The 19,553-nt window shown below is 34.3% G+C and overlaps 1 protein-coding gene across 1 annotated transcript; it reads left to right on the top strand.

Annotated features, from left to right (window-relative positions):
* The first annotated feature begins 3,728 nt into the window (after nucleotides 1-3,728).
* On the top strand, nucleotides 3,729-18,528 carry LOC134237242 (cornifelin-like). Its single transcript, XM_062719347.1, has 5 exons — nucleotides 3,729-3,890; nucleotides 10,224-10,309; nucleotides 10,641-10,749; nucleotides 12,118-12,266; nucleotides 17,373-18,528. Exons 1-5 carry the CDS (start codon nucleotides 3,863-3,865, stop codon nucleotides 17,466-17,468), a joined length of 468 nt encoding a protein of 155 aa, XP_062575331.1. The 5' UTR covers nucleotides 3,729-3,862; the 3' UTR covers nucleotides 17,469-18,528.
* Nucleotides 18,529-19,553: the final 1,025 nt, after the last annotated feature.

Raw genomic sequence — 19,553 nt, 5'->3', positions numbered from 1 at the left:
GTCACGTGAGCACGATCACATCCAGCTTGACCAGGAAATAACCATAACAAGATGACATTATCTTTTAGTGAGCTGTATCGAACACTTTTGACCTTCCACTTTCCTGTGACCTTGACCTCAGTTGTCTTTGATTTGAAATTTGCTTAGTTGTAAAAAAAAAAACTATTTATGATATTTTTCCAAGGATTTTTTTTTCACTGGAGTAAAATCAATCGTCAGATCATATATTGATTGTAATAAAAAAAATTTTAAATTTGTTTTTTATTTTAGACATTTATATTTTTAGCCCTTTTAATTTAACGAAAAGAAACTGTTTATGTTAATAAAGACAATTTTTTTAAGGTCAATGACGTTGTTTTAACAACAGAAATATTTTTTTCATCCGAGATTTTAAAAATGTAGGTGCGTTTATGTTGTTTATGGAAAGATCTAAAAAATAATTCGTGTGGATTAATTTTATTGTTTTGTATATATATTTTTAAAATTATCATATTTAGTCTATATATTACAGAGAAACAAAAGGATACGTGATTAAGTGATTGGGCTATATGACTTTTTGTTTCATCGTCTCATCGGGATTTACAAGCCTTTAAGGAAGGGGGTTTTTAATCATCATAGACTTGCATATTTTAAAAACGAAACAATTTAAGTTCTTGAATGATGCATACTATGCGCGTTGTTGTTAAATAATCCTATCTAGAACCTGTATATAACGATTTTACATAACATAAAAGTCCTTTATCTATTGAACTTTTTATGTCATACAAAATGAAGTTCAGGGTTTGAATTTTTTTAATACCTTTAACACATGATAGAGACGTGTTGTCAATCATTTACACAGTTGGATACATTTCTTGATACAGAAGTTATGGTGAAGCTATCTTCCCTCCCCCTACATGTATGTAAGATAAATTATGTTACCATGTCTTGCATGTTGACATGCCTTTCTCCAATGTCAACATTTATCTTGCATAATAATGCCACCATAAGAAACAAATCTAAAATAGGCTTGTCTGCATTGTTTTTATGCAGCCATAATCGAAGATCCGGGGTATATAGGTTTTGCCCTGTCCACCTATTTGTCTGTTTATCTGTTAGTCCATAAAAACTTTAACCTTGCCCATAACATTTTACCGGATAGGGCTGTTGCTTTCATATCTAACAGATGTATTACTTGTGACAAGACCTTTCTTTGGGTACCACCATATTTGATATCTTGACCTTGGTCCACTTATTCAAAAAAACAAAAACAAAAATCTTTATCCTTTGCCATTACCCATGAACAGTAGGTGCTGGTATAAATATTTTTGACTTTTTTCCCTCTTCTAATGATATTTCTAATGACAATTTGCATGATTTATTGAACAACCCTCATAGTTTGTTTCAAAAAGAATATTTTCATTTAACATCATCCAATTCAGTCAACAAAGGTTTAATGAGCAATAATGGAGTCGATGCATGTGTTTATTCAATTAAAAAAAGTAAGAAGTTTAAAATACCATAAATGGTTATAAATACATTGTACATTTAAACATAATAAAATTACTGTAGACGTATTTTTTTCCACGGGGTCATAATTCCGCGGAATCTCAATTTCTGTTTAATCCGCGGGTAGAAAATTACAAGGGTTTTCTAGATTGTCACTATATGCCTTACATTTATGTTAAGTACGCTTGGACAAATATCCGCGGAAAATGTGTGACCGCGTACTTAGCGTAAATTAATACCACGCGGAAGAAAGTACTTCTACAGTAATTTAATTTTACTTTAATTCTTAATGTATTGATAAAGATAAATTGAGGGGAAAATCCTGGTCCAAAAATCACTCGACCAAATCACCCAACCTTGGAGTTGACATGATGTTGACAATAAGCTTAAGGAACAACAGCCCAGCTCACTTAATGAAAGTGAGCTTTTGTTTGTGTTTGTTCACTCATTGAGTAGCTTTAGTAGGATGGGAGGTGTTGTTTAACTTCACAATAATCTAAATGAATTTTTATGAATTTTTTTTACAAGGCAGTAGAAGTATGTTATACAATGCATCCTTTGGCAGTGGCTAGAACACATGTAACTTTTCAGCTGAGTAGGTCTGTCCAGCAACTTTGGCTAAATTTTCATTGTGTGTCATCCTTGCGATTCACTGCTTCAAAGCGGCATTGAAATTGAAAAAAAAATATTGCTTAAACATCGATGGTATTGTCTTTTAATTTTTTTTACTGTAATCCTCCATTTTAAAACAGCTGGCGATTATCTTAGATTTTCTTGTTCGATAAACATAATGGCTCCGCGTGAAGTATAAGAAATAAAAACCAAATTGTTCTCCATAAATTGGTCAAACGTAGGTACTAAAATCTTGAGTTTACAATAGGAACCCACGGCGGAAACCACAGTAGGTGTCAGAAGATGGAGGGGCCTTAGGGGTGACTGCGGTGCTGTTGGTTGCTCCTGGGGTGGATTGTGGAACGGCATCTACATCTGTACTTGGTGCCATGTCCACAGATTCCTTGTTGGTTTTCATTTCTTTAGGAAAAAAATAGAATTTTGTGTATGTTCTGGAGACTCAAAAATACATGTTATTAAAATGTTTAAAAAATAGACCTAGACATGTACGACTTTCCATTTTAGGGGCGGTTATTTTAAAACCAATTGATTATAAAAGAGAATGCATAAATGTTGTAAAGTATAAAAGTGTTCCCCTTCTAAGTTTTTAAATCATCTCTAAGTTCACAAAGAGAGAAATGTTTTCCAGACATTGCACTCTATCCGAAATCTAAACAGAGGTGTAAAACGATACCTTGAATTTTCGATGTCACCCATTTGTAAGTCCACTGGGCAGAGAGAAAAAAACTAGATGCATTGTAACGATCATCTTATTAGATCTTCACTTTAGTTCATCAACACAGCTCATTGACAACGATTGTGATAACACGTGATCTCTGATTGTGACGTCATAATGTATGACGTAACTCGAGTTTTGTTTTGTTTTTTTTTTTTTGTTTTTTTTATCACAGCACTGAGAATATTATAATTGTTACCACTTGGGGCGTATAGCGAAATATTTATTGAATTCAATGATTGTTTACTTCTTTGCTTCATCTTATGAAATAGCATGCATATATTTTATTAAAATTATGAAACTCTTTTAATTTTAATTACTATATTAATAGTAATTTTATAATCTTAAACCATGATAATATTTAGGTGAAGTCTTTGAACGAAATAAGGAAATGTCAACCATAAACTTAATTTCTGGAGGCCATTTTGCCATGGCCTGATTCTGCGATGGCCCAATATACATGTATCCTTTATATATTGTGAATGTCTATAATTGTGCAAAAAAAATGGTGCTTTTATCACAAAGTGCACACTAGATTACATATGCCGCAGTACTTTTTTTTTATTCGCATGACAATGTGCATTTCAATAGATTTTGTTTAAAGCCCCGAAAAATCCAACGCTATCTATATTCATATCTTTTTTCAATTCCTTTAGATACTAATATTCTGTTGCAAATCTAAAAAGTGTCTTTTGTAGGGTTAAATGTCAAAAAAAAAATCAGCCGGGGAGAACCAAAAATTGACAAGAGCCCCCGTCTGTGCATAGGTTCTTTCTTATATAAACAAAACAAAGAAAAATTTTCAACCGATTAACAACAAATAAAACAAATAATTGTTCATTTGTTTGTTAATTTTTTAAAAGATATCGAGTATAAATAAGAGCATTGTTGACTAGTGAATAAATGAAAGAATTGGTGGACAATTTAGTAATTTTTTCTCATATGCACCATAGGGCGTTTTAGATTGAAATTTTAGTATCTGATATTCTGAATCAAGAATATTTTCTAGCCTATTTCAAGAAGAAAATGGAATCCGGACAAAGTCACGTGACCGGTAAGGAAATTAATCAGGGGACAGGGAGCAGAGCATTACGATATTTCATTTTACTCTTGTCCATCTTCCTTAATTATCTTATGGTTACATCTCAGTGATTCAAATGTGAAAATAATTTTTTTTTATCTTTAAGAAATTATTTTTAGTTCAAAAAATTTTTGAAACATTATTTCGACGAAAACATGGTAAATATGAAATGATAAAAATTATGAAAAACCTGCATGATGTACTTGAAGGGCTGGTTTTGATTGCTATTATTTTGAGGTTATTTTGTTTTTGATTCATTAGTTTGTTTTTCCTGTTTCAATTTTTGTTGTTGTTGTTGTTGGTGGTGATATTGTGTTGTTTTGTATTTAAATCATTGATAAGGCGATGGAATATTTTGCATGGAGAGAGTAATTATACACATCGACCATTGCCGTAATCATTTTTGAAAATGAATATTGTTAATTCATCTTTGTAAATAATATATCTTTTTTACACATTTGCATCTTTATCTTGTAAAGGCAGTGATACAAAGCCAGTATAAGTGGAATTTTTAAAGAAAAAAAAACAGGATGTGTTTGTGAAAGACAGATGGCAACATAGCGAAGGTTAAGCTTTCTCAAATGCAGATCAAATATGTTGGTACCTAAAGAAAGGCCTTTTTTTAAAAAAAAAATGTGAAATATAAAACCCTTGCACCGCCTGTTCAAAGGTTATGACCAAGGTAAACGTTTTTTAAATGTAGGACAAACACCTACAAGGTCAAAGGGTCAAGGTTGTTGGTTTATAAAAAAAAAAAAAAAAAAAAAAAAAAAAAAAACCTTGTCTCAAATATTACATTTGGAAAGAATGAAATCCCTGGTCCTTTCCGTTCAATAGTTATTGCCAAGGTTAAAGTTTGTAAAAAGTAGGTCAAAAAACAAAAGTCAAGGTCAAAGAGTTAAAGTTATGTTCGAAAGTTATGGCCAAGGTTAAAGTTTTTAAAAAGTAGATCAAACTCCAAAGTGAATGGGTCAACGTTGTTGATATCCTATGAAAGGTCTTCTCACAAGGATTACATATTTGAAGTATAAAAGCCCTAGCCCTTACCGTTCAAAAGTTATGGTCAAGGTTAAAGTTTTCTCGTAAGTACGGAATTATCCAAGGTCAAGGTCAATGATCAAAAGTCTTGATTTCAAATGAAACACAATATATTTGATCTGCATTTGAGAAAGCTTAACCTTCGCTATGTTGCCATACGGGGTCATCTGTGTTTCACAAACACATCTTGTTATGCTCCGGTAAACGAAGTGTTGGGGTATATAATTTTTGTCGTGTCCGACCGTCTGTCCGTTTCTCTGTCTGTCTGTCTGTTTGTCCGCAAAACTTTAACCTTGTCCATAACTTTTGATTTAGTGGAGCTATGATTTTCATAACTTACATGTGTAATTCTTGTGACAAGACCTTTCTTTGGGTACCACCAAATTTGACCTTTTGACCTTGACCTTGGAGTTTGATCTACTTTTACACAAAAATTCCAAACTTTTACTTTGGCCATATCTTTTGAACAGCAGATACCAGAACATTAATACTTCACATATGTATTCTTTATTGAATGACCTATTATTGGATACCAACGTTAACAAACTTGACCTTTTGACCTTTACCATGACCTTAGAGATTTCTATACTTGTGAAAAAAATTTAACCTCGGTGATAACTTTTAAAGGTAAGGGTTAGGGCTTTAATTCTGCACAAATATAATCCTTGTGAAAAGACCATTCATTGGATATCAAGAACTTTGACCCTTTGTCCTTGACCTAGGAGTTTGACCTACTTTTAACAAAAAACAAGCCTTTCATCATTATTTTTAAAGGTTAAGGACTAGTGCTTTCATACTTTACATATTTAATCCTTGTGACAAGAATTTTCATTTGATAGCAAGACATTTGACCTTGACCTTGGAGTTTGGCCTACTCTTAAAACTTTTAACTTGGCCATAACTTCTGAACGGTTAGGGCTAGGGCTTCCATACTTTACATATGTCCTTTTTTGGCCTTTCATTGGATACCAATGACCTTGACCTCGGAGATTTCCGTACTTATGAAAAAACTTTAACCTTAGCCTACTTTTCATATTTCACAATTGTATTTCCAGTGAGAATACCCTACTTTTGGTAACAATATATTAAATTTGCATTTAAGAAAAGTATAATCTTTGCTATGTTGCCATACGGGGCATCAGTGTCTCACAAACAAATCTTGTTGAAATATGAAATTCCGGCTAGTATTGATCGTTTAAAAAATTAGGGCTAAATTAAAAAGTTTTTTTCTGTGTAAAAACGGGTCAAACTACAAGGTCAAGGTCAAAGGGACATGGTTCTTGTTATCAAATGAGAGGTCTTGCCACAAGGATTAAATATCTGAAGTATGAAAGCCCTAGTTTTCATTCTTAAAAATATGTTCAAGGTTGTATTTTAAAAGTAACACAACATCCAAGGTCAAGTCAAAGGGTCAAAGTTCTTGGCCTGGTATCTAATGAAGCTTCTTCTTACAAGGATTACATATGTGAAGTATGAAATCCCTAGCCCTTACCGTTCAAAAATTATTGCTAAGGTTAAAGTTTTTTCATTAGTACGAAAATCTCCAATGTCAAAAGGTCAAAGTTTTTGGTATTCAATGAAAAATCCTGACATAAAAAATATTTGTGAAATATTAAAGTCCTGGTACTATTCAAAAGATATAGCCAAAGTAAAAGTTAAGAATGTTTGTGTAAAAGTGGGTCAAACGTCAAGGTCAAGAGGTCAAATTCGGTGGTACCCAAAGAAAAATCTTGTCACAAGGCATACACATGTGAAATATGAAAGTCATAACTCCACTAAATAAAAAGTTATTGCCAAGGTTATAATTTGGAATTTTTATGTAAAAGTATGTCAAACTCCAATGTCAAGATCAAGAGGTCAAATTTGGTAGTACCCAAAGAAAGGTCTTGTCACAAGGAATACACCTGTGAAACATGAAGCCATAGTCCCACCTAGTCAAAAGTTATTGGCAAGGTTAAAGGTTTTGCGGACAAAGAGACAGACAGACGGAGGGACGGACGGACACGACAAAAACTATATACCTCCGAAGCTTCGTTTACAGGGGCATAAAAACAAAATGTATTTATTTGTGAAACACTGATGCCCCCGTATGGCAACATAGCGAAGATAAAACTTTTCTTTAATGCAAATTAAATATATTGGTACCCAAAGTAGGTCTTCTAACAAGTAATACAATGTCAAATATCAAAGCCCTAGCAAGACCTGATAAAATAGTAGTAAAGGATAAATTTTTGAAAAAGTAGGTCAAACTCCAAGGTCACAGGGTCAACGTTGTTGGTTCTTAACAAGGAAAGTTTTTGAAAGTGGGTCAAACTCCAAGGTCAAGGTCTAAGAGTCATATGATAAAACGAAAGGTTTTGTCACAAGGTTTAAATATGTGAAGTATGAAAACCCTGACCCTAACCCTTCATGCTATGTTCAAGGTTTGTTTTTTAAAAGAAAGTCAAACTCCAAAGTAAAGGTCGAGGGTCAAAGTTCTTGATATGAAATGAAAGATCATGTCAAAAGGATTATATATGTGAAGTAAGAAAGCCCTAGCCCTAACCCTTCAAAAGTTAGGGTCAAGATTTGTTTTTATAAACTCCAAGGTCAAGGTCAAAGTTCTTAATATCCAATAAAGGGTTTTGTCACAAAAAAACATATCTGAAGCATGAAAGCCCTAGCCCTAACCGTTAAAAAATTATGGCTAAGATTAAAGTTTTTCATAAGTATATTCCATCTAAATTCCAAACTTTTACTTTGGCCATAACTTTTCAACTGTAGATACCAGAACTTTCATAATTCACATATGTATTTTTTGTGGCAAGACCTTTCATTGGATTCCAACAAACTTGTCCACTTGACCTTAACCTTGGAGATTTCCGTGCTTATGAAAAAACCTAACCTTGGTCATAACATTTGAACGGTTAGGGCAAGGGCTTTTTTCTTCACATATGTAATTCTTGTGTGAAGATCCTTCATTTGATACCAAAAACTTTGACCCTGGAGTTTGACCTACTTTTAAAAAACAAACCTTGACCATAATTTTTGAAGGGTAAGGGCTAGTGTTTTCATACTTAAAGTATTTAATCCTTGTGACAAGACCTTCATTTCATATCAAGATCTTTCACCCTTTGACCTTGACCTTAGAGTTTGAACTATTTTTAAAAATAATTTACCTTAGCCATAACTTTTGACCAGTTAGAACTACGACTTCTATACTTTAAATATTTATTTCTTGTGGTAAGACTTTTCATTCGATACCAACAACATTGAACTTTTGATCTTGACCCTGGAGCCTGACATACTTTAGAACAAAAGCTTTAACCTTGGCCATCACTTTTAAACGGTTAGGGCTACGACTTTCATACATCTCATTTGTAATCATTGTAACTAGGTCTTTCTTTAGAAACCAACAACATTTAACCTTGACCTTTCATAAAGCATTAAGCCCTAGTCCTTACCGTTCATAAAATATTGCAAAGGTTAAAAATTTTTAAAAGTAGGTAAATCTCGAAAGTCAAGGTCAAAAGGTCAAAGTTTTTGATATCCAATGAAAGGTCTTGTCACAAGGATAACATATGTGAATTATGAAAACCCTAGACTTTACCGTTCTTAAGTCATGGCCAAGTAGGTTATAATTTGGAAAATTTATGTAAAAGTATGTCAAACTCCAATGTCAAGATCAAGAGGTCAAATTTGGTGGTACCCATAGAAAGGTTTTGTCACAAGGAATACACCTGTGAAATTTTGAAAGCATAGTCCCACCTAGTGAAAAGTTATTGGCAAGGTTAAAGTTTTTGTGGACAAAGAAACAGACAGACGGATGGATACGACAAAAACTATATATATAGGCAGTACCCTCCGAAACTTCGTTTACGGGGGCATAAAAACCAATACATTATGGAATAAATCCTGAAGGCTTTCAGAGAAGCAAACATCTAGTTGCACGTAAATTCGAAAAAAAATCAAGATCTTTCAAGATCAAGATCTTTCACCCTTTGACCTTGACCTTAGAGTTTGAACTATTTTTAAAAATAATTTACCTTAGCCATAACTTTTGACCGGTTAGAACTACGACTTCTATACTTTAAATATTTATTTCTTGTGGTAAGACTTTTCATTCGATACCAACAACATTGAACTTTTGATCTTGACCCTGGAGCCTGACATACTTTAGAACAAAAGCTTTAACCTTGGCCATCACTTTTAAACGGTTAGGGCTACGACTTTCATACATCTCATTTGTAATCATTGTAACTAGGTCTTTCTTTAGAAACCAACAACATTTAACCTTGACCTTTCATAAAGCATTAAGCCCTAGTCCTTACCGTTCATAAAATATTGCAAAGGTTAAAAATTTTTAAAAGTAGGTAAATCTCGAAAGTCAAGGTCAAAAGGTCAAAGTTTTTGATATCCAATGAAAGGTCTTGTCACAAGGATAACATATGTGAATTATGAAAACCCTAGACTTTAACGTTCTTAAGTCATGGCCAAGTAGGTTATAATTTGGAAAATTTATGTAAAAGTATGTCAAACTCCAATGTCAAGATCAAGAGGTCAAATTTGGTGGTACCCATAGAAAGGTTTTGTCACAAGGAATACACCTGTGAAATTTTGAAAGCATAGTCCCACCTAGTGAAAAGTTATTGGCAAGGTTAAAGTTTTTGTGGACAAAGAAACAGACAGACGGATGGATACTACAAAAACTATATATATAGGCAGTACCCTCCGAAACTTCGTTTACGGGGGCATAAAAACCAATACATTATGGAATAAATCCTGAAGGCTTTCAGAGAAGCAAACATCTAGTTGCACGTAAATTCGAAAAAAAAAACTATACCAAGCTCAACTTTTTTAAAAGGCCCCAATGCTCTTGTCATTCACATCGAATACAATTTGTCGACTGCGTGGCGCAGTGGTTAGAGCGTCTGCTCTAGAGTCTCGAAGTAAGTAGTCAATCCTTATGCTGCGGGTTCGAATCCCACTGTAGGACGTGGAGACCGGTCCTTCTGATGAGACTGTATAAACCGAGGCTCCATGTCGCAGTAGGTGCTTTCACGAAAAAGAACCCTCACTGCTCAATGGCCCTAAGTTCCGAGCATAGGACAAAATTTGCAGCTCACCACCGGCAAGTGGTGGCGTCTCCATATGAGTGAAAATTCTCGAGAGGGACGTTAAACAATATACAATCAATCAATCAATCGAATACATCGAATACAATTGATTATTAAAATAAACCCGCAAATAGTAATTTTGCATTAAAAAAAAGACATTTTTGATTCGCAGGTTATGGCCTTAATTCGACGGATCCTCCGCCAGCTTATGGATACAACCGGATCGAACCGGTTACTCAACAACCTCCACCAATTCAGGTTGGTACTGTACACAGTTTGTGCAAAATTTGAATTGAATTTATATTCAAACTCCCACCCACCCCAAAAATAAAATAAAATGAATAAAAACTTTATTTTGTTGGTTTCTTTAAAATCGATTTTTAATCCTGCCAAACAATTTTTACCCACTAGTAAAAATATTTTAACAATGGTCATCAAAAAAAGATTTAAAAAATCAGATAAAAGATTTAATTATTTTATTTCATTATCTTTTTTCTATTCTTACAACAACAATCATGTTTTGCTGTAGCTGTTGCTGATTTTCTCTATTAATGTTTGGATGGGTATGTACAATTACTTCTCCTTTCAGCATACCCAATCGAACACTACCGTTGTTATCAATCAACAGAACCCGGTCCGACCTCTGGGCCGGGATTGGAATACCGGGATGTTGGGCTGCTTCTCCGACCTACCCTCCTGTATGTCATTTCATAATTCGTGTTTCACGAATACTCAAGTTATTTTTTTCTCTCGGATACCAGTACACTGTATATGAATGGAAAACGATTTAATAACATGTAAATTAACCTTGTAGACTTGATTAATTCAAATTTCTTGACAGCTTATTGTAAAAGGATTGTTTTTTTTGTTTTTCTATGCTTGTTTTTTTCCATCTTTTTATTTAAAAAAGTTCCATTCCATATGCATTTAATATAATGTATCAATCAGTGTCCATCTGGGTTTTTTCCAAAAGTGTATCGATAGGTTTACTTTTTCCTGTACCTACGCTTTGCAAAAAATTGGAAGAATGCCCCCCCCCCTCCCAAAAAAAAAACTTTCAATGGAATGTGTTTCGATCGAAAAAACAAGATGTGTTTGTGAAACACTGATCCCCCAGTATGGCAACATAGCGAAGGTTAAGCTTTCTCAAATGCAGATCAAATATGTTGGTACCAAAGTAAGGCCTTTTCACAAGAAATATAAAAGCTAGCTACACCTGTTCCAGGGATATGACCAAGGTTAATATTTTATAATATAGGACAAACTCTGGGTCAAGGTCAAAGGGTCAAGGTTGTTGGGTTCGAAAGAAATGCATCGTCTCAAAGATTACGTGTGGGAAGTATGAAAACGCTGGCCCTTACCGTTCAAAAGTTATGGTCAAGGTTAAAGTTTGCAAAAAGTAGGTCAAACTACAAGGTCAAGGTCAAAGGGTCAAGATTCTTGCTATCCAATGAAAGACCTTGTCACAAGGATTACACATGTAGAATATGAAAGCTCTAGCCCTTACTGTTCAAAAGTTATGGTCAAGGTTAAAGTTTGTAAACAGTAAGTCAAACTCCATGGTCAAGGTCAAAGGGTCAATATTCTTGGTATTAAATGGAAGGTCTTTTCATCAGGATTATATATGTGAAGTATGAAAGCCCTAGTACTTATTGTTCAAAAGTTATGTCCAAGGTTAAAGTTTTTTATATGTACGTAAGGTCAAAAGGTTAAGGTTGTTGGTATATAATGAAAGGTCTTTCCACAAAAAATACATATGTCAAATATATATGTCCTGGTATCTATTGTTCAAAAGATATAGCCAAAGTAAAAGTTCAAAATTTTTGTGTTAAAGTTGATCAAACTCCAAGGTCAAGGTCAAAAGGTGGTACCAAAAGAAAGGTCTTGTCACAAGAAATACACGTGAAATATGAATGTCATAGCTCCACTAAATCAAAAGTTATAGGCAAGGTTAAAGTTTTTGGGGACAAACAGACAAACGGAGAGACAGACAGACAGACACGACAAAAACTATATATCCCCGAAACTTCGTTTACGGGGGCATAAAAATCCTCTTACAATTTCAGGCATTGGAGTGCTTCTGTGTGGCGGATGTTGCTATCCCTGCTATTTGTCCGACAAACTGGGCGAGTCTTTCTGCCTTCCAATCTGCCTGCCGGGGACCACGTGGCTTTTGGCTCTTAGGGTCAAAATGAGGGCTCAAAATAATATAAGGGTAAACAAGCTTATCTTTTCATAAAGATAGGTAAGCTACTGTTGTAGCCATCGTAAACTACAGAAAGAAATAGACATCTAAACGATTTGGTTGGTTTTCGGTGGAGGATGTCTCATTTCGGAATGGTTAATTTAGAATAGGCTTCACATAGGCAATAACAAAAGTCATTCTCCAAAAAAAAAAACATGCACAGTTAAGTATTTTTAAGTCACTAACAAATTTACCGCTGTAATTTCTTAACTTAATAAAAAACGAAACGATCAATTCATCTATACAAAATATTACCTTAAAATCTATGGAATATTGAAATTGTTGTAAAAAGATTAGTGGACAGTTCTTTGTTTTTTTAGTTTACTGAAATGTACTCTAGAGAAATATTATCATTTTGATCTTTGAAGCTTTTCTAAAAAAAATCTTTTCTATACCCTGAATAGATCCATTTATCGTAGAACGAATGCTTAACATTCTGTAGTTTACATGAATTAAAATTTTTAGGTGAAAAATAAGAGATCACTAGAACCGATGAGCACCTAGTTGAGCGATCGCATCATCTCGGGCCTTCTGACAAGCTAGGAAAACATATCCGAGATTACTGTAAACATTATTCGCGTCATCTTTTATTCGCGAATCGTCAGTTGGAAATCAATCAAATAATTGTCATTATCGGCCGCAGCAGCGGCCGATCTATTTGTGATTGTGTTAGAAAGTGCACATGGGGAAATAAGACGTTATTTTTCATTAGGTCAGGAAAATATTTATCAAATGATAACAATAAGAATCATGAGTAAAATATTTTTAAACAAGAGGCCCAGGGGCCACAGCGCTCACCTGAGCACATCGGGCTTGAATTTATCCCCCCCCCCCTTTCAGGCGTTCATCATTTGAACAAATTAGAATCTACACTACCTGAGGATGATTCCATATAAAAACATGTATCACTAATCATAGCTTTGAAGAACTTGAAAAGAAGATTTTAAAAGGTTTCCCTATATATCCCTATGTAAAACTTGGGTCGGCCATTTTGGCCCCACCCTAGCCCCGGGGGTCATGATTTGAACAAACTTGAATCTACACTACCTGAGGATGATTCCACATAAGTTTCATCTTTCCTGGCTCAGTGGTTCTGGAGAAGAAGATTTTTAAAGATTTTTCCTATATATTCCTATGTAAAACAAGGGTCGGCCATTTTGGCCCCACCCTTGCCCCGGGGGTCATGATTTGAACAAACTTGAATCTACACTAACTGAGGATGATTCCACATGAGTTTCATCTTTCCTGGCCCAGTGGTTCTCGAGAAGAAGATTTTTAAAGATTTTTCCTCTATATTCATATGTAAAACAAGGGTCGGCCATTTTGGCCCCGCCCTTGCCCCGGGGATCATGATTTGAACAAACTTGAATCTACACTACCCGAGGATGATTCCACATGAGTTTCATCTTTCCTGGCCCAGTGGTTCTCGAGAAGAAGATTTTTAAAGATTTTTCCTATATATTCCTAATATGTAAAACAAGGGTCGGCCATTTTGGCCCCGCCCTTGCCCCGGGGGTCATGATTTGAACAAACTTGAATCTACACTACCTGAGGATGATTCCACATGAGTTTCATCTTTCCTGGCCCAGTGGTTCTCGAGAAGAAGATTTTTAAAGATTTTCCTATATATTCCTGTCAGGGATGGGGTAATTGAAGAAAGTAATTGTAATTGAGTGTAATTAATTACATTTTTCAAAGTAATTGGAAGTAATTTGTAATTGAGCCTGCTTTCAATTACAAGTAATTGAATGTATTTAAATACATTTTTAAAAAATAGCATGTATTTTCAATTACTTTTCAATTACATTTCAATTACTTTTTTTCAAGCTGAAAGTTTAGTAAAGTTTCTTTTTATGATGCATGAGCTTGTGTTTATGCAATAATTAAATTCTCATATTGTTTAAGTTGTTTGGGGACCCATTTGTTTATACAGCATGACAAGCTGCCCATGGCAATAGGTAAAGGACTAAGTCTAATTTTGTTCAGGTGTAAACCACCCCTCTCACACCCAGGAACAATCATACTGAATAATAGTTTACATTAAAGAATATCTTATTTAGTACCAAAAATGAATCAAGGGAACTAGCTACCGGTAGATGAATTTAAAAATCTTAAGATCTGAAAAATGTTGTTTAAGTGATACTGTGTTTGAAAATTTAATGATGATTAAAATGGGTCTATGACTGGTGACCGAAAGACAACTCACCGAACGACAACTCGCCGACACTTTTTTCACCGACACTGTAAAACTCGCCGATACGACATGTCACCGAAAGACGTGTTTACGCGTATCATCGACAGAAAATATAAAACATGGAAATTTAAAAAATATTCAGAGAAATTTATGTATGTGAATAAACGTTTTTATTCTTTTCAAATCTTTTTTTTATTATTATTAAATCAAAAACCTCACCCAATATTGCCGATCTATGACCTTGCTCGGATTCACGAGAAGCAATATATACATATGCGTAAGACCAACAATCATTATGATGGATATACAAAAAAGACAAAGAAAAACGTTTTTGATATATATCTTTGGTTATGTTTATTATATCTGAATACTTAACACAACATCTAACAATTATTTTATATGAATTTCTACTCGCCGACACTATTGTCGGTTAATTGTCCATTCGGCGATTTTCACTTTTGTCGGTGACCTGTCTGTCGGTGAGTTGTCTGGCACCGGATTAAAATGAAGTCAAAACTGTAGAAACACTAATTTCAGTACTTAATGCCTGTATATATACTTCACGGTATGTTTCTCAAGATTTTTTTAAATAAAACTGAAGTAATTGAAATGTATTTAATTACATTTGTCAAAGTAATTGAAAGTAATTAATTACATTTGAAAAAATCAATGTAATTGTAATTGTAAGTAATTGATAAAATTATCAATGTATTTGAAAGTATTTAATTACATTTCAAAGTAATTGACCCCAACCCTGATTCCTGTGTAAAACAAGGGTCGGCCATTTTGGCCCCACCCTTGCCCCAGGGGTCATGATTTGAACAAACTTGAATCTACACTACCTGAGGATGATTCCACATGAGTTTCATTTTTCCTGGCCTAGTGGTTCTGGAGAAGAAGATTTTTAAAGATTTTTTCCTATATATTCCTAGGTAAAACTTAAATCAGCCATTGTTACCCCGCCCTAACCCCGGGGTGTCATGATTTGAGCAAACTTGAATCTACACTATCTGAGGATGATTCCACATGAGTTTCATCTTTCCTGGCCCAGTGGTTCTGGAGAAGAAGATTTTTAAAGATTTTTCCTATATATTCCTATGTAAAACTTGGGTCGGAAATTTTGGCCCCACCCTTGCCCTGGGGGTCATGATTTGAACAAATTTGAATCCACACTACCTGAGGATGATTCCACATGAGTTTCATCTTTCCTGGCCCAGTGGTACTGGAGAAGAAGATTTTTAAAGATTTTTCCTATATATTCCTATGTAAAAATTGGGTCGGAAATTTTGGCCCCACCCTTGCCCCGGGGGTCATGATTTGAACAAACTTGAATCTACACTACCTGAAGATGCTTCCACATGAGTTTCATCTTTCCTGGCCCAGTGGTTCTGGAGAAGAAGATTTTTTTAAAATGCCATTAATTTTTCACAAATTCATAATTATCTCCCCTTGGAAGTGCGCGTGGCCCTTCATTTGAATAAACTTGATTCCCCTTTACCCAAGGATACTTTGTACCAAGTTTGGTTGAAATTGACCCAGTGGTTCTTGAGAAGAAGATGAAAATGTGAAAAGTTTACGACGACAACGACAACAACAACAACGACAACGACAACGACGACAGACAACGGACAAATTTTGATCAGAAAAGCTCACTTGAGCCTTCGGCTCAGGTGAGCTAAAAATGCTTTAAACTTAGTTTTGATTGTGGCTACTATGTTTCATTTCATTATCATTTCTCATCAGATAATTGATATTTTATGGTTATGTAAAAAGAGTTAACAATAGATACTCCCCGGACTGGGAGAGTATAAGATATGAAAGGAAATCGTCATGATTTTCCGGATAATAATGACGTGGAAAAGTGCATGGTGAATAAAAATTGAAAAAATTCAACCAGTAAAAAATGTTTTGAACATGCTCTACAGCTGCAAATAATTAACACATAGAATTTTTTCTACATTTTGCACTACGCCTTGCAGCATAGCAATGGGCATTATCACGTGACCAAGATCCAGGGCATCAACACGTGGTTCATCTTGAGAGACCTACATCTTCATTTTGATGACAATAAATTCTTATCATTTATCGCTGACCTTTTTTACATCGATGAATCTATTTATAAGCAAATGCGGTAAAATGTCTATTTGTTTTAATTTTATTTGATTATTAATTTTATTTTGCTTTGAAGACAGCCTAAAATAAAAAAAAAAGATTCAACTATTTCACCTTTGAATATCTTGACGTGCTTTCCTGCATGGACACTTTGAAAATTGTAAAAGAATTTTTTTAACGCTAAATTTTGTTTGCGACCGATTTGATGCTTTGCATCAATTTTACTTGTGTTTCTCTACAAATACTGAGCAAAAGAATTGGTTCGCTATGATTAATGTTCACGATTTAAAGTATCCGGAAGGTATCAAAGTATAAAAGCTACGCATTTATAATAATTTTAGAATTAACTGATCTTTTTGTGCAAAGAACAGTCTTCACATTATAAGACCAACGTTACTAGTACGTTTTATACATTTACATACAGACATACGAAATACATTTGTATATATTGCGCAAATCAGACGGGCAAGGCTAATGTAAATCAGATCATATCTATTTTTTTTATATTTACGATAAAACGAAATTGTCATCGCACAGTCATCTACAGTAATTTTTTCAGAATGTCCGACCATGAAGTGGAGCATGCGAATTCCAGAAATATAGACTAACGTAGATTCTAGCGCAAAACTGATTTTGTTATTATATTGTCCCCCTTACATATGTAAAACAATTCCATTATATCTGGCTATCTACATCAAAGTTGATTTTTCGATCAATAAAAATAATTTTTTAACCACTCTCCAAAAGTTTATATTTCCCCTCTATTTCAGGGAAGCATCATTGACGACAACACAGCGGCCTGCATGTGTCATCCTTGTGTGATGTGTCAACTCTCGCGAGAACACGACTTCATCATGAGACAGTAAAGACATATTATGAGAAGTTGCATTCCAGCTTGCTGTTGGAATTTTTCAGAATTCAATCTTCGTGTGTTTTTGATTTAAAGAGATTGAGTTTTAACTGCACAACCTATCAATGACCAGTCATGAACAACAAAGAGCAATACTACCTGTACTGTACTTTTCAGTTTGTTAATTGTAAATATTATGTTGTTTTTTTATGCCCCCATCAACGAAGTTTCGAGGGTATATAGTTTTTGTCGTGTCTGTCTGTCTCTCCGTTTGTCTGTTTGTCCCCAAAAACTTTAACCTTGTCCATAAATTTTGATTTAGTGGAGCTACGACTTTCATTTTTCACATGTGTATTTCTTGTGACAAGAACTTTCTTTGGGTTCCACTAAATTTGACCTTTTTGACCTTGGAGTTTGACCCACTTTAACACAAAAATTCCTAACTTTTACTTTGACCATATCAGTTGTAACCAGGACATTTATCTTCACATATGTATTCTTTGGGGCAAGACCTTTCATTTGATACCAACGAATTTGACCTTTTGACCTTGACCTTGGAGATTTCGATACTTGTGAAAAAACTTTAATCTTGGCCATAACTTTTGAACAGAGAGGGATAGGCCTTTCATACTTCACATGTGTAATTCTTGTGAAAAGACCCTTCATTGGATACCAAGAACTTTGACTCTTTGCCCTTGGAAAGTGACCTACTGAAAAAAAGCAAACATTGACCATAACTTTCAAGGATTATGGCTAATACTTTAATTTTTTAAATATCTAATTCTTGTCACAAAGCCTTTTATTTGATAGCAAGACTTTTGACCCTTTGACCTTGACCTTGGAGTTTGATCTACTTTAAAGACTGAAATTACCTTGGCCATAACTTCTGAGCGGTTAGGACTAGGGCTTCAATACTTTACATATGTATTCTATGTGGCAGGACCTTTCACTGAATACCAATAATCTTGACCTTGACCTTGGAGATTCTGTACATATGAAAAAACTTTAACATTGGCCATAACTTTTGAACGCTAAGTACTAGTGATCTAATACTCACTTATATAATCCTTCTGAGAAGACCCTTCATTGGCTACGAAGAACTTTGACCTTGGTGTTTGACCTACTTGAATTAAATTTGCATTAAAAAAAATTTTAATCTCTGCTATGTTGCCATACGGGGGCATCAGTGTGTCACAAACACATCTTCGGTTTTTTTGTTTTTTGGTTGTTGTTTTTTTTTTGTGTGTGTGTTTTGTTTTGTTTGTTTTTTTGTTTTTGGTTGATTTTTTAGTGAATTTTTAAATAATTTTACTTATTTATGTTTTTTTAATTTACTTCGATTTTTTGCACAATTTTCCATGATGCACGATCTATTTTTGCACTTTTATTTAAGCACCTTTCAAAAATTCATTTATGCACTATACAGCAGGTGCAAAAATTTAGATACATAAAATTTACGTGTAAAAATAATAGAAAATCGCCTTTATTAATTATTCTATTATAGTTAAATGCTAAATGAATAGCTAAATTAATTCTTTAAACATTTGTTGAGGGACTATATTAAGGACTGGTGCTAACTTATGTAGGAGGAAAGTACTTTGTTCACTTGCCAACTAACATTTTAAAGTAAGGAAAAAACTGACCGGGAGATGCATTTAATTAATTCTAGACTTCGCCAAACCCCCCAAAACTCTGGGGTTTACGTGTATCACATCTGAAGGGTTTATTATAAATAATACAATGAAAAATTAGAGGGGGTTTGGGGTTATTATTTTCAACATGATTCGAAGTATAAGCGGCATGGAAAATAACTCTACTTGTCGTAGAATATTGACCAGGGATCATTTCTCAACGAAGAAATGACCCTCGGTCCACTGAGGTCATTTTTTTGGTGTTCTACCCGGCATCAGGGAAGGACTTGACAGAAATTTACCACGATACATTGACTGTGACCTGTTTATTATGAAATATTACTGATCATGACGGGTGTACCTTATGTGTGTACTTGATCTCGCTGCACTGAAATTTCAAACACTACGCCCATGACGTCACTGACGTCAAACTGCAGGATAAAGAGAAACGATTGTGGGGATTTGGCAAT

The sequence above is a fragment of the Saccostrea cucullata genome, unplaced genomic scaffold (assembly GCF_032062105.1).
Source record: "Saccostrea cucullata isolate Sc308-1 unplaced genomic scaffold, CSIRO_AGI_Scuc_v1 ctg3639, whole genome shotgun sequence".
Taxonomy (NCBI): Eukaryota; Metazoa; Mollusca; class Bivalvia; order Ostreida; family Ostreidae; genus Saccostrea; species Saccostrea cuccullata.
Note: the sequence above shows the minus strand (reverse complement) of the source record. Positions and strands in the feature narration are given on the sequence as shown.

Bases quoted from the DNA above. Each gene is read 5' to 3' on its own strand.
- LOC134237242 (XM_062719347.1), top strand. From the start codon at position 3,863: ATGGAATCCGGACAAAGTCACGTGACCG. The intron at 3,891-10,223 runs GTAAGGAAATTA...TTTGATTCGCAG, and splicing joins CGGACAAAGTCACGTGACCG to GTTATGGCCTTAATTCGACG. The intron at 12,267-17,372 runs GTAAACAAGCTT...CCTCTATTTCAG, and splicing joins GGGCTCAAAATAATATAAGG to GGAAGCATCATTGACGACAA.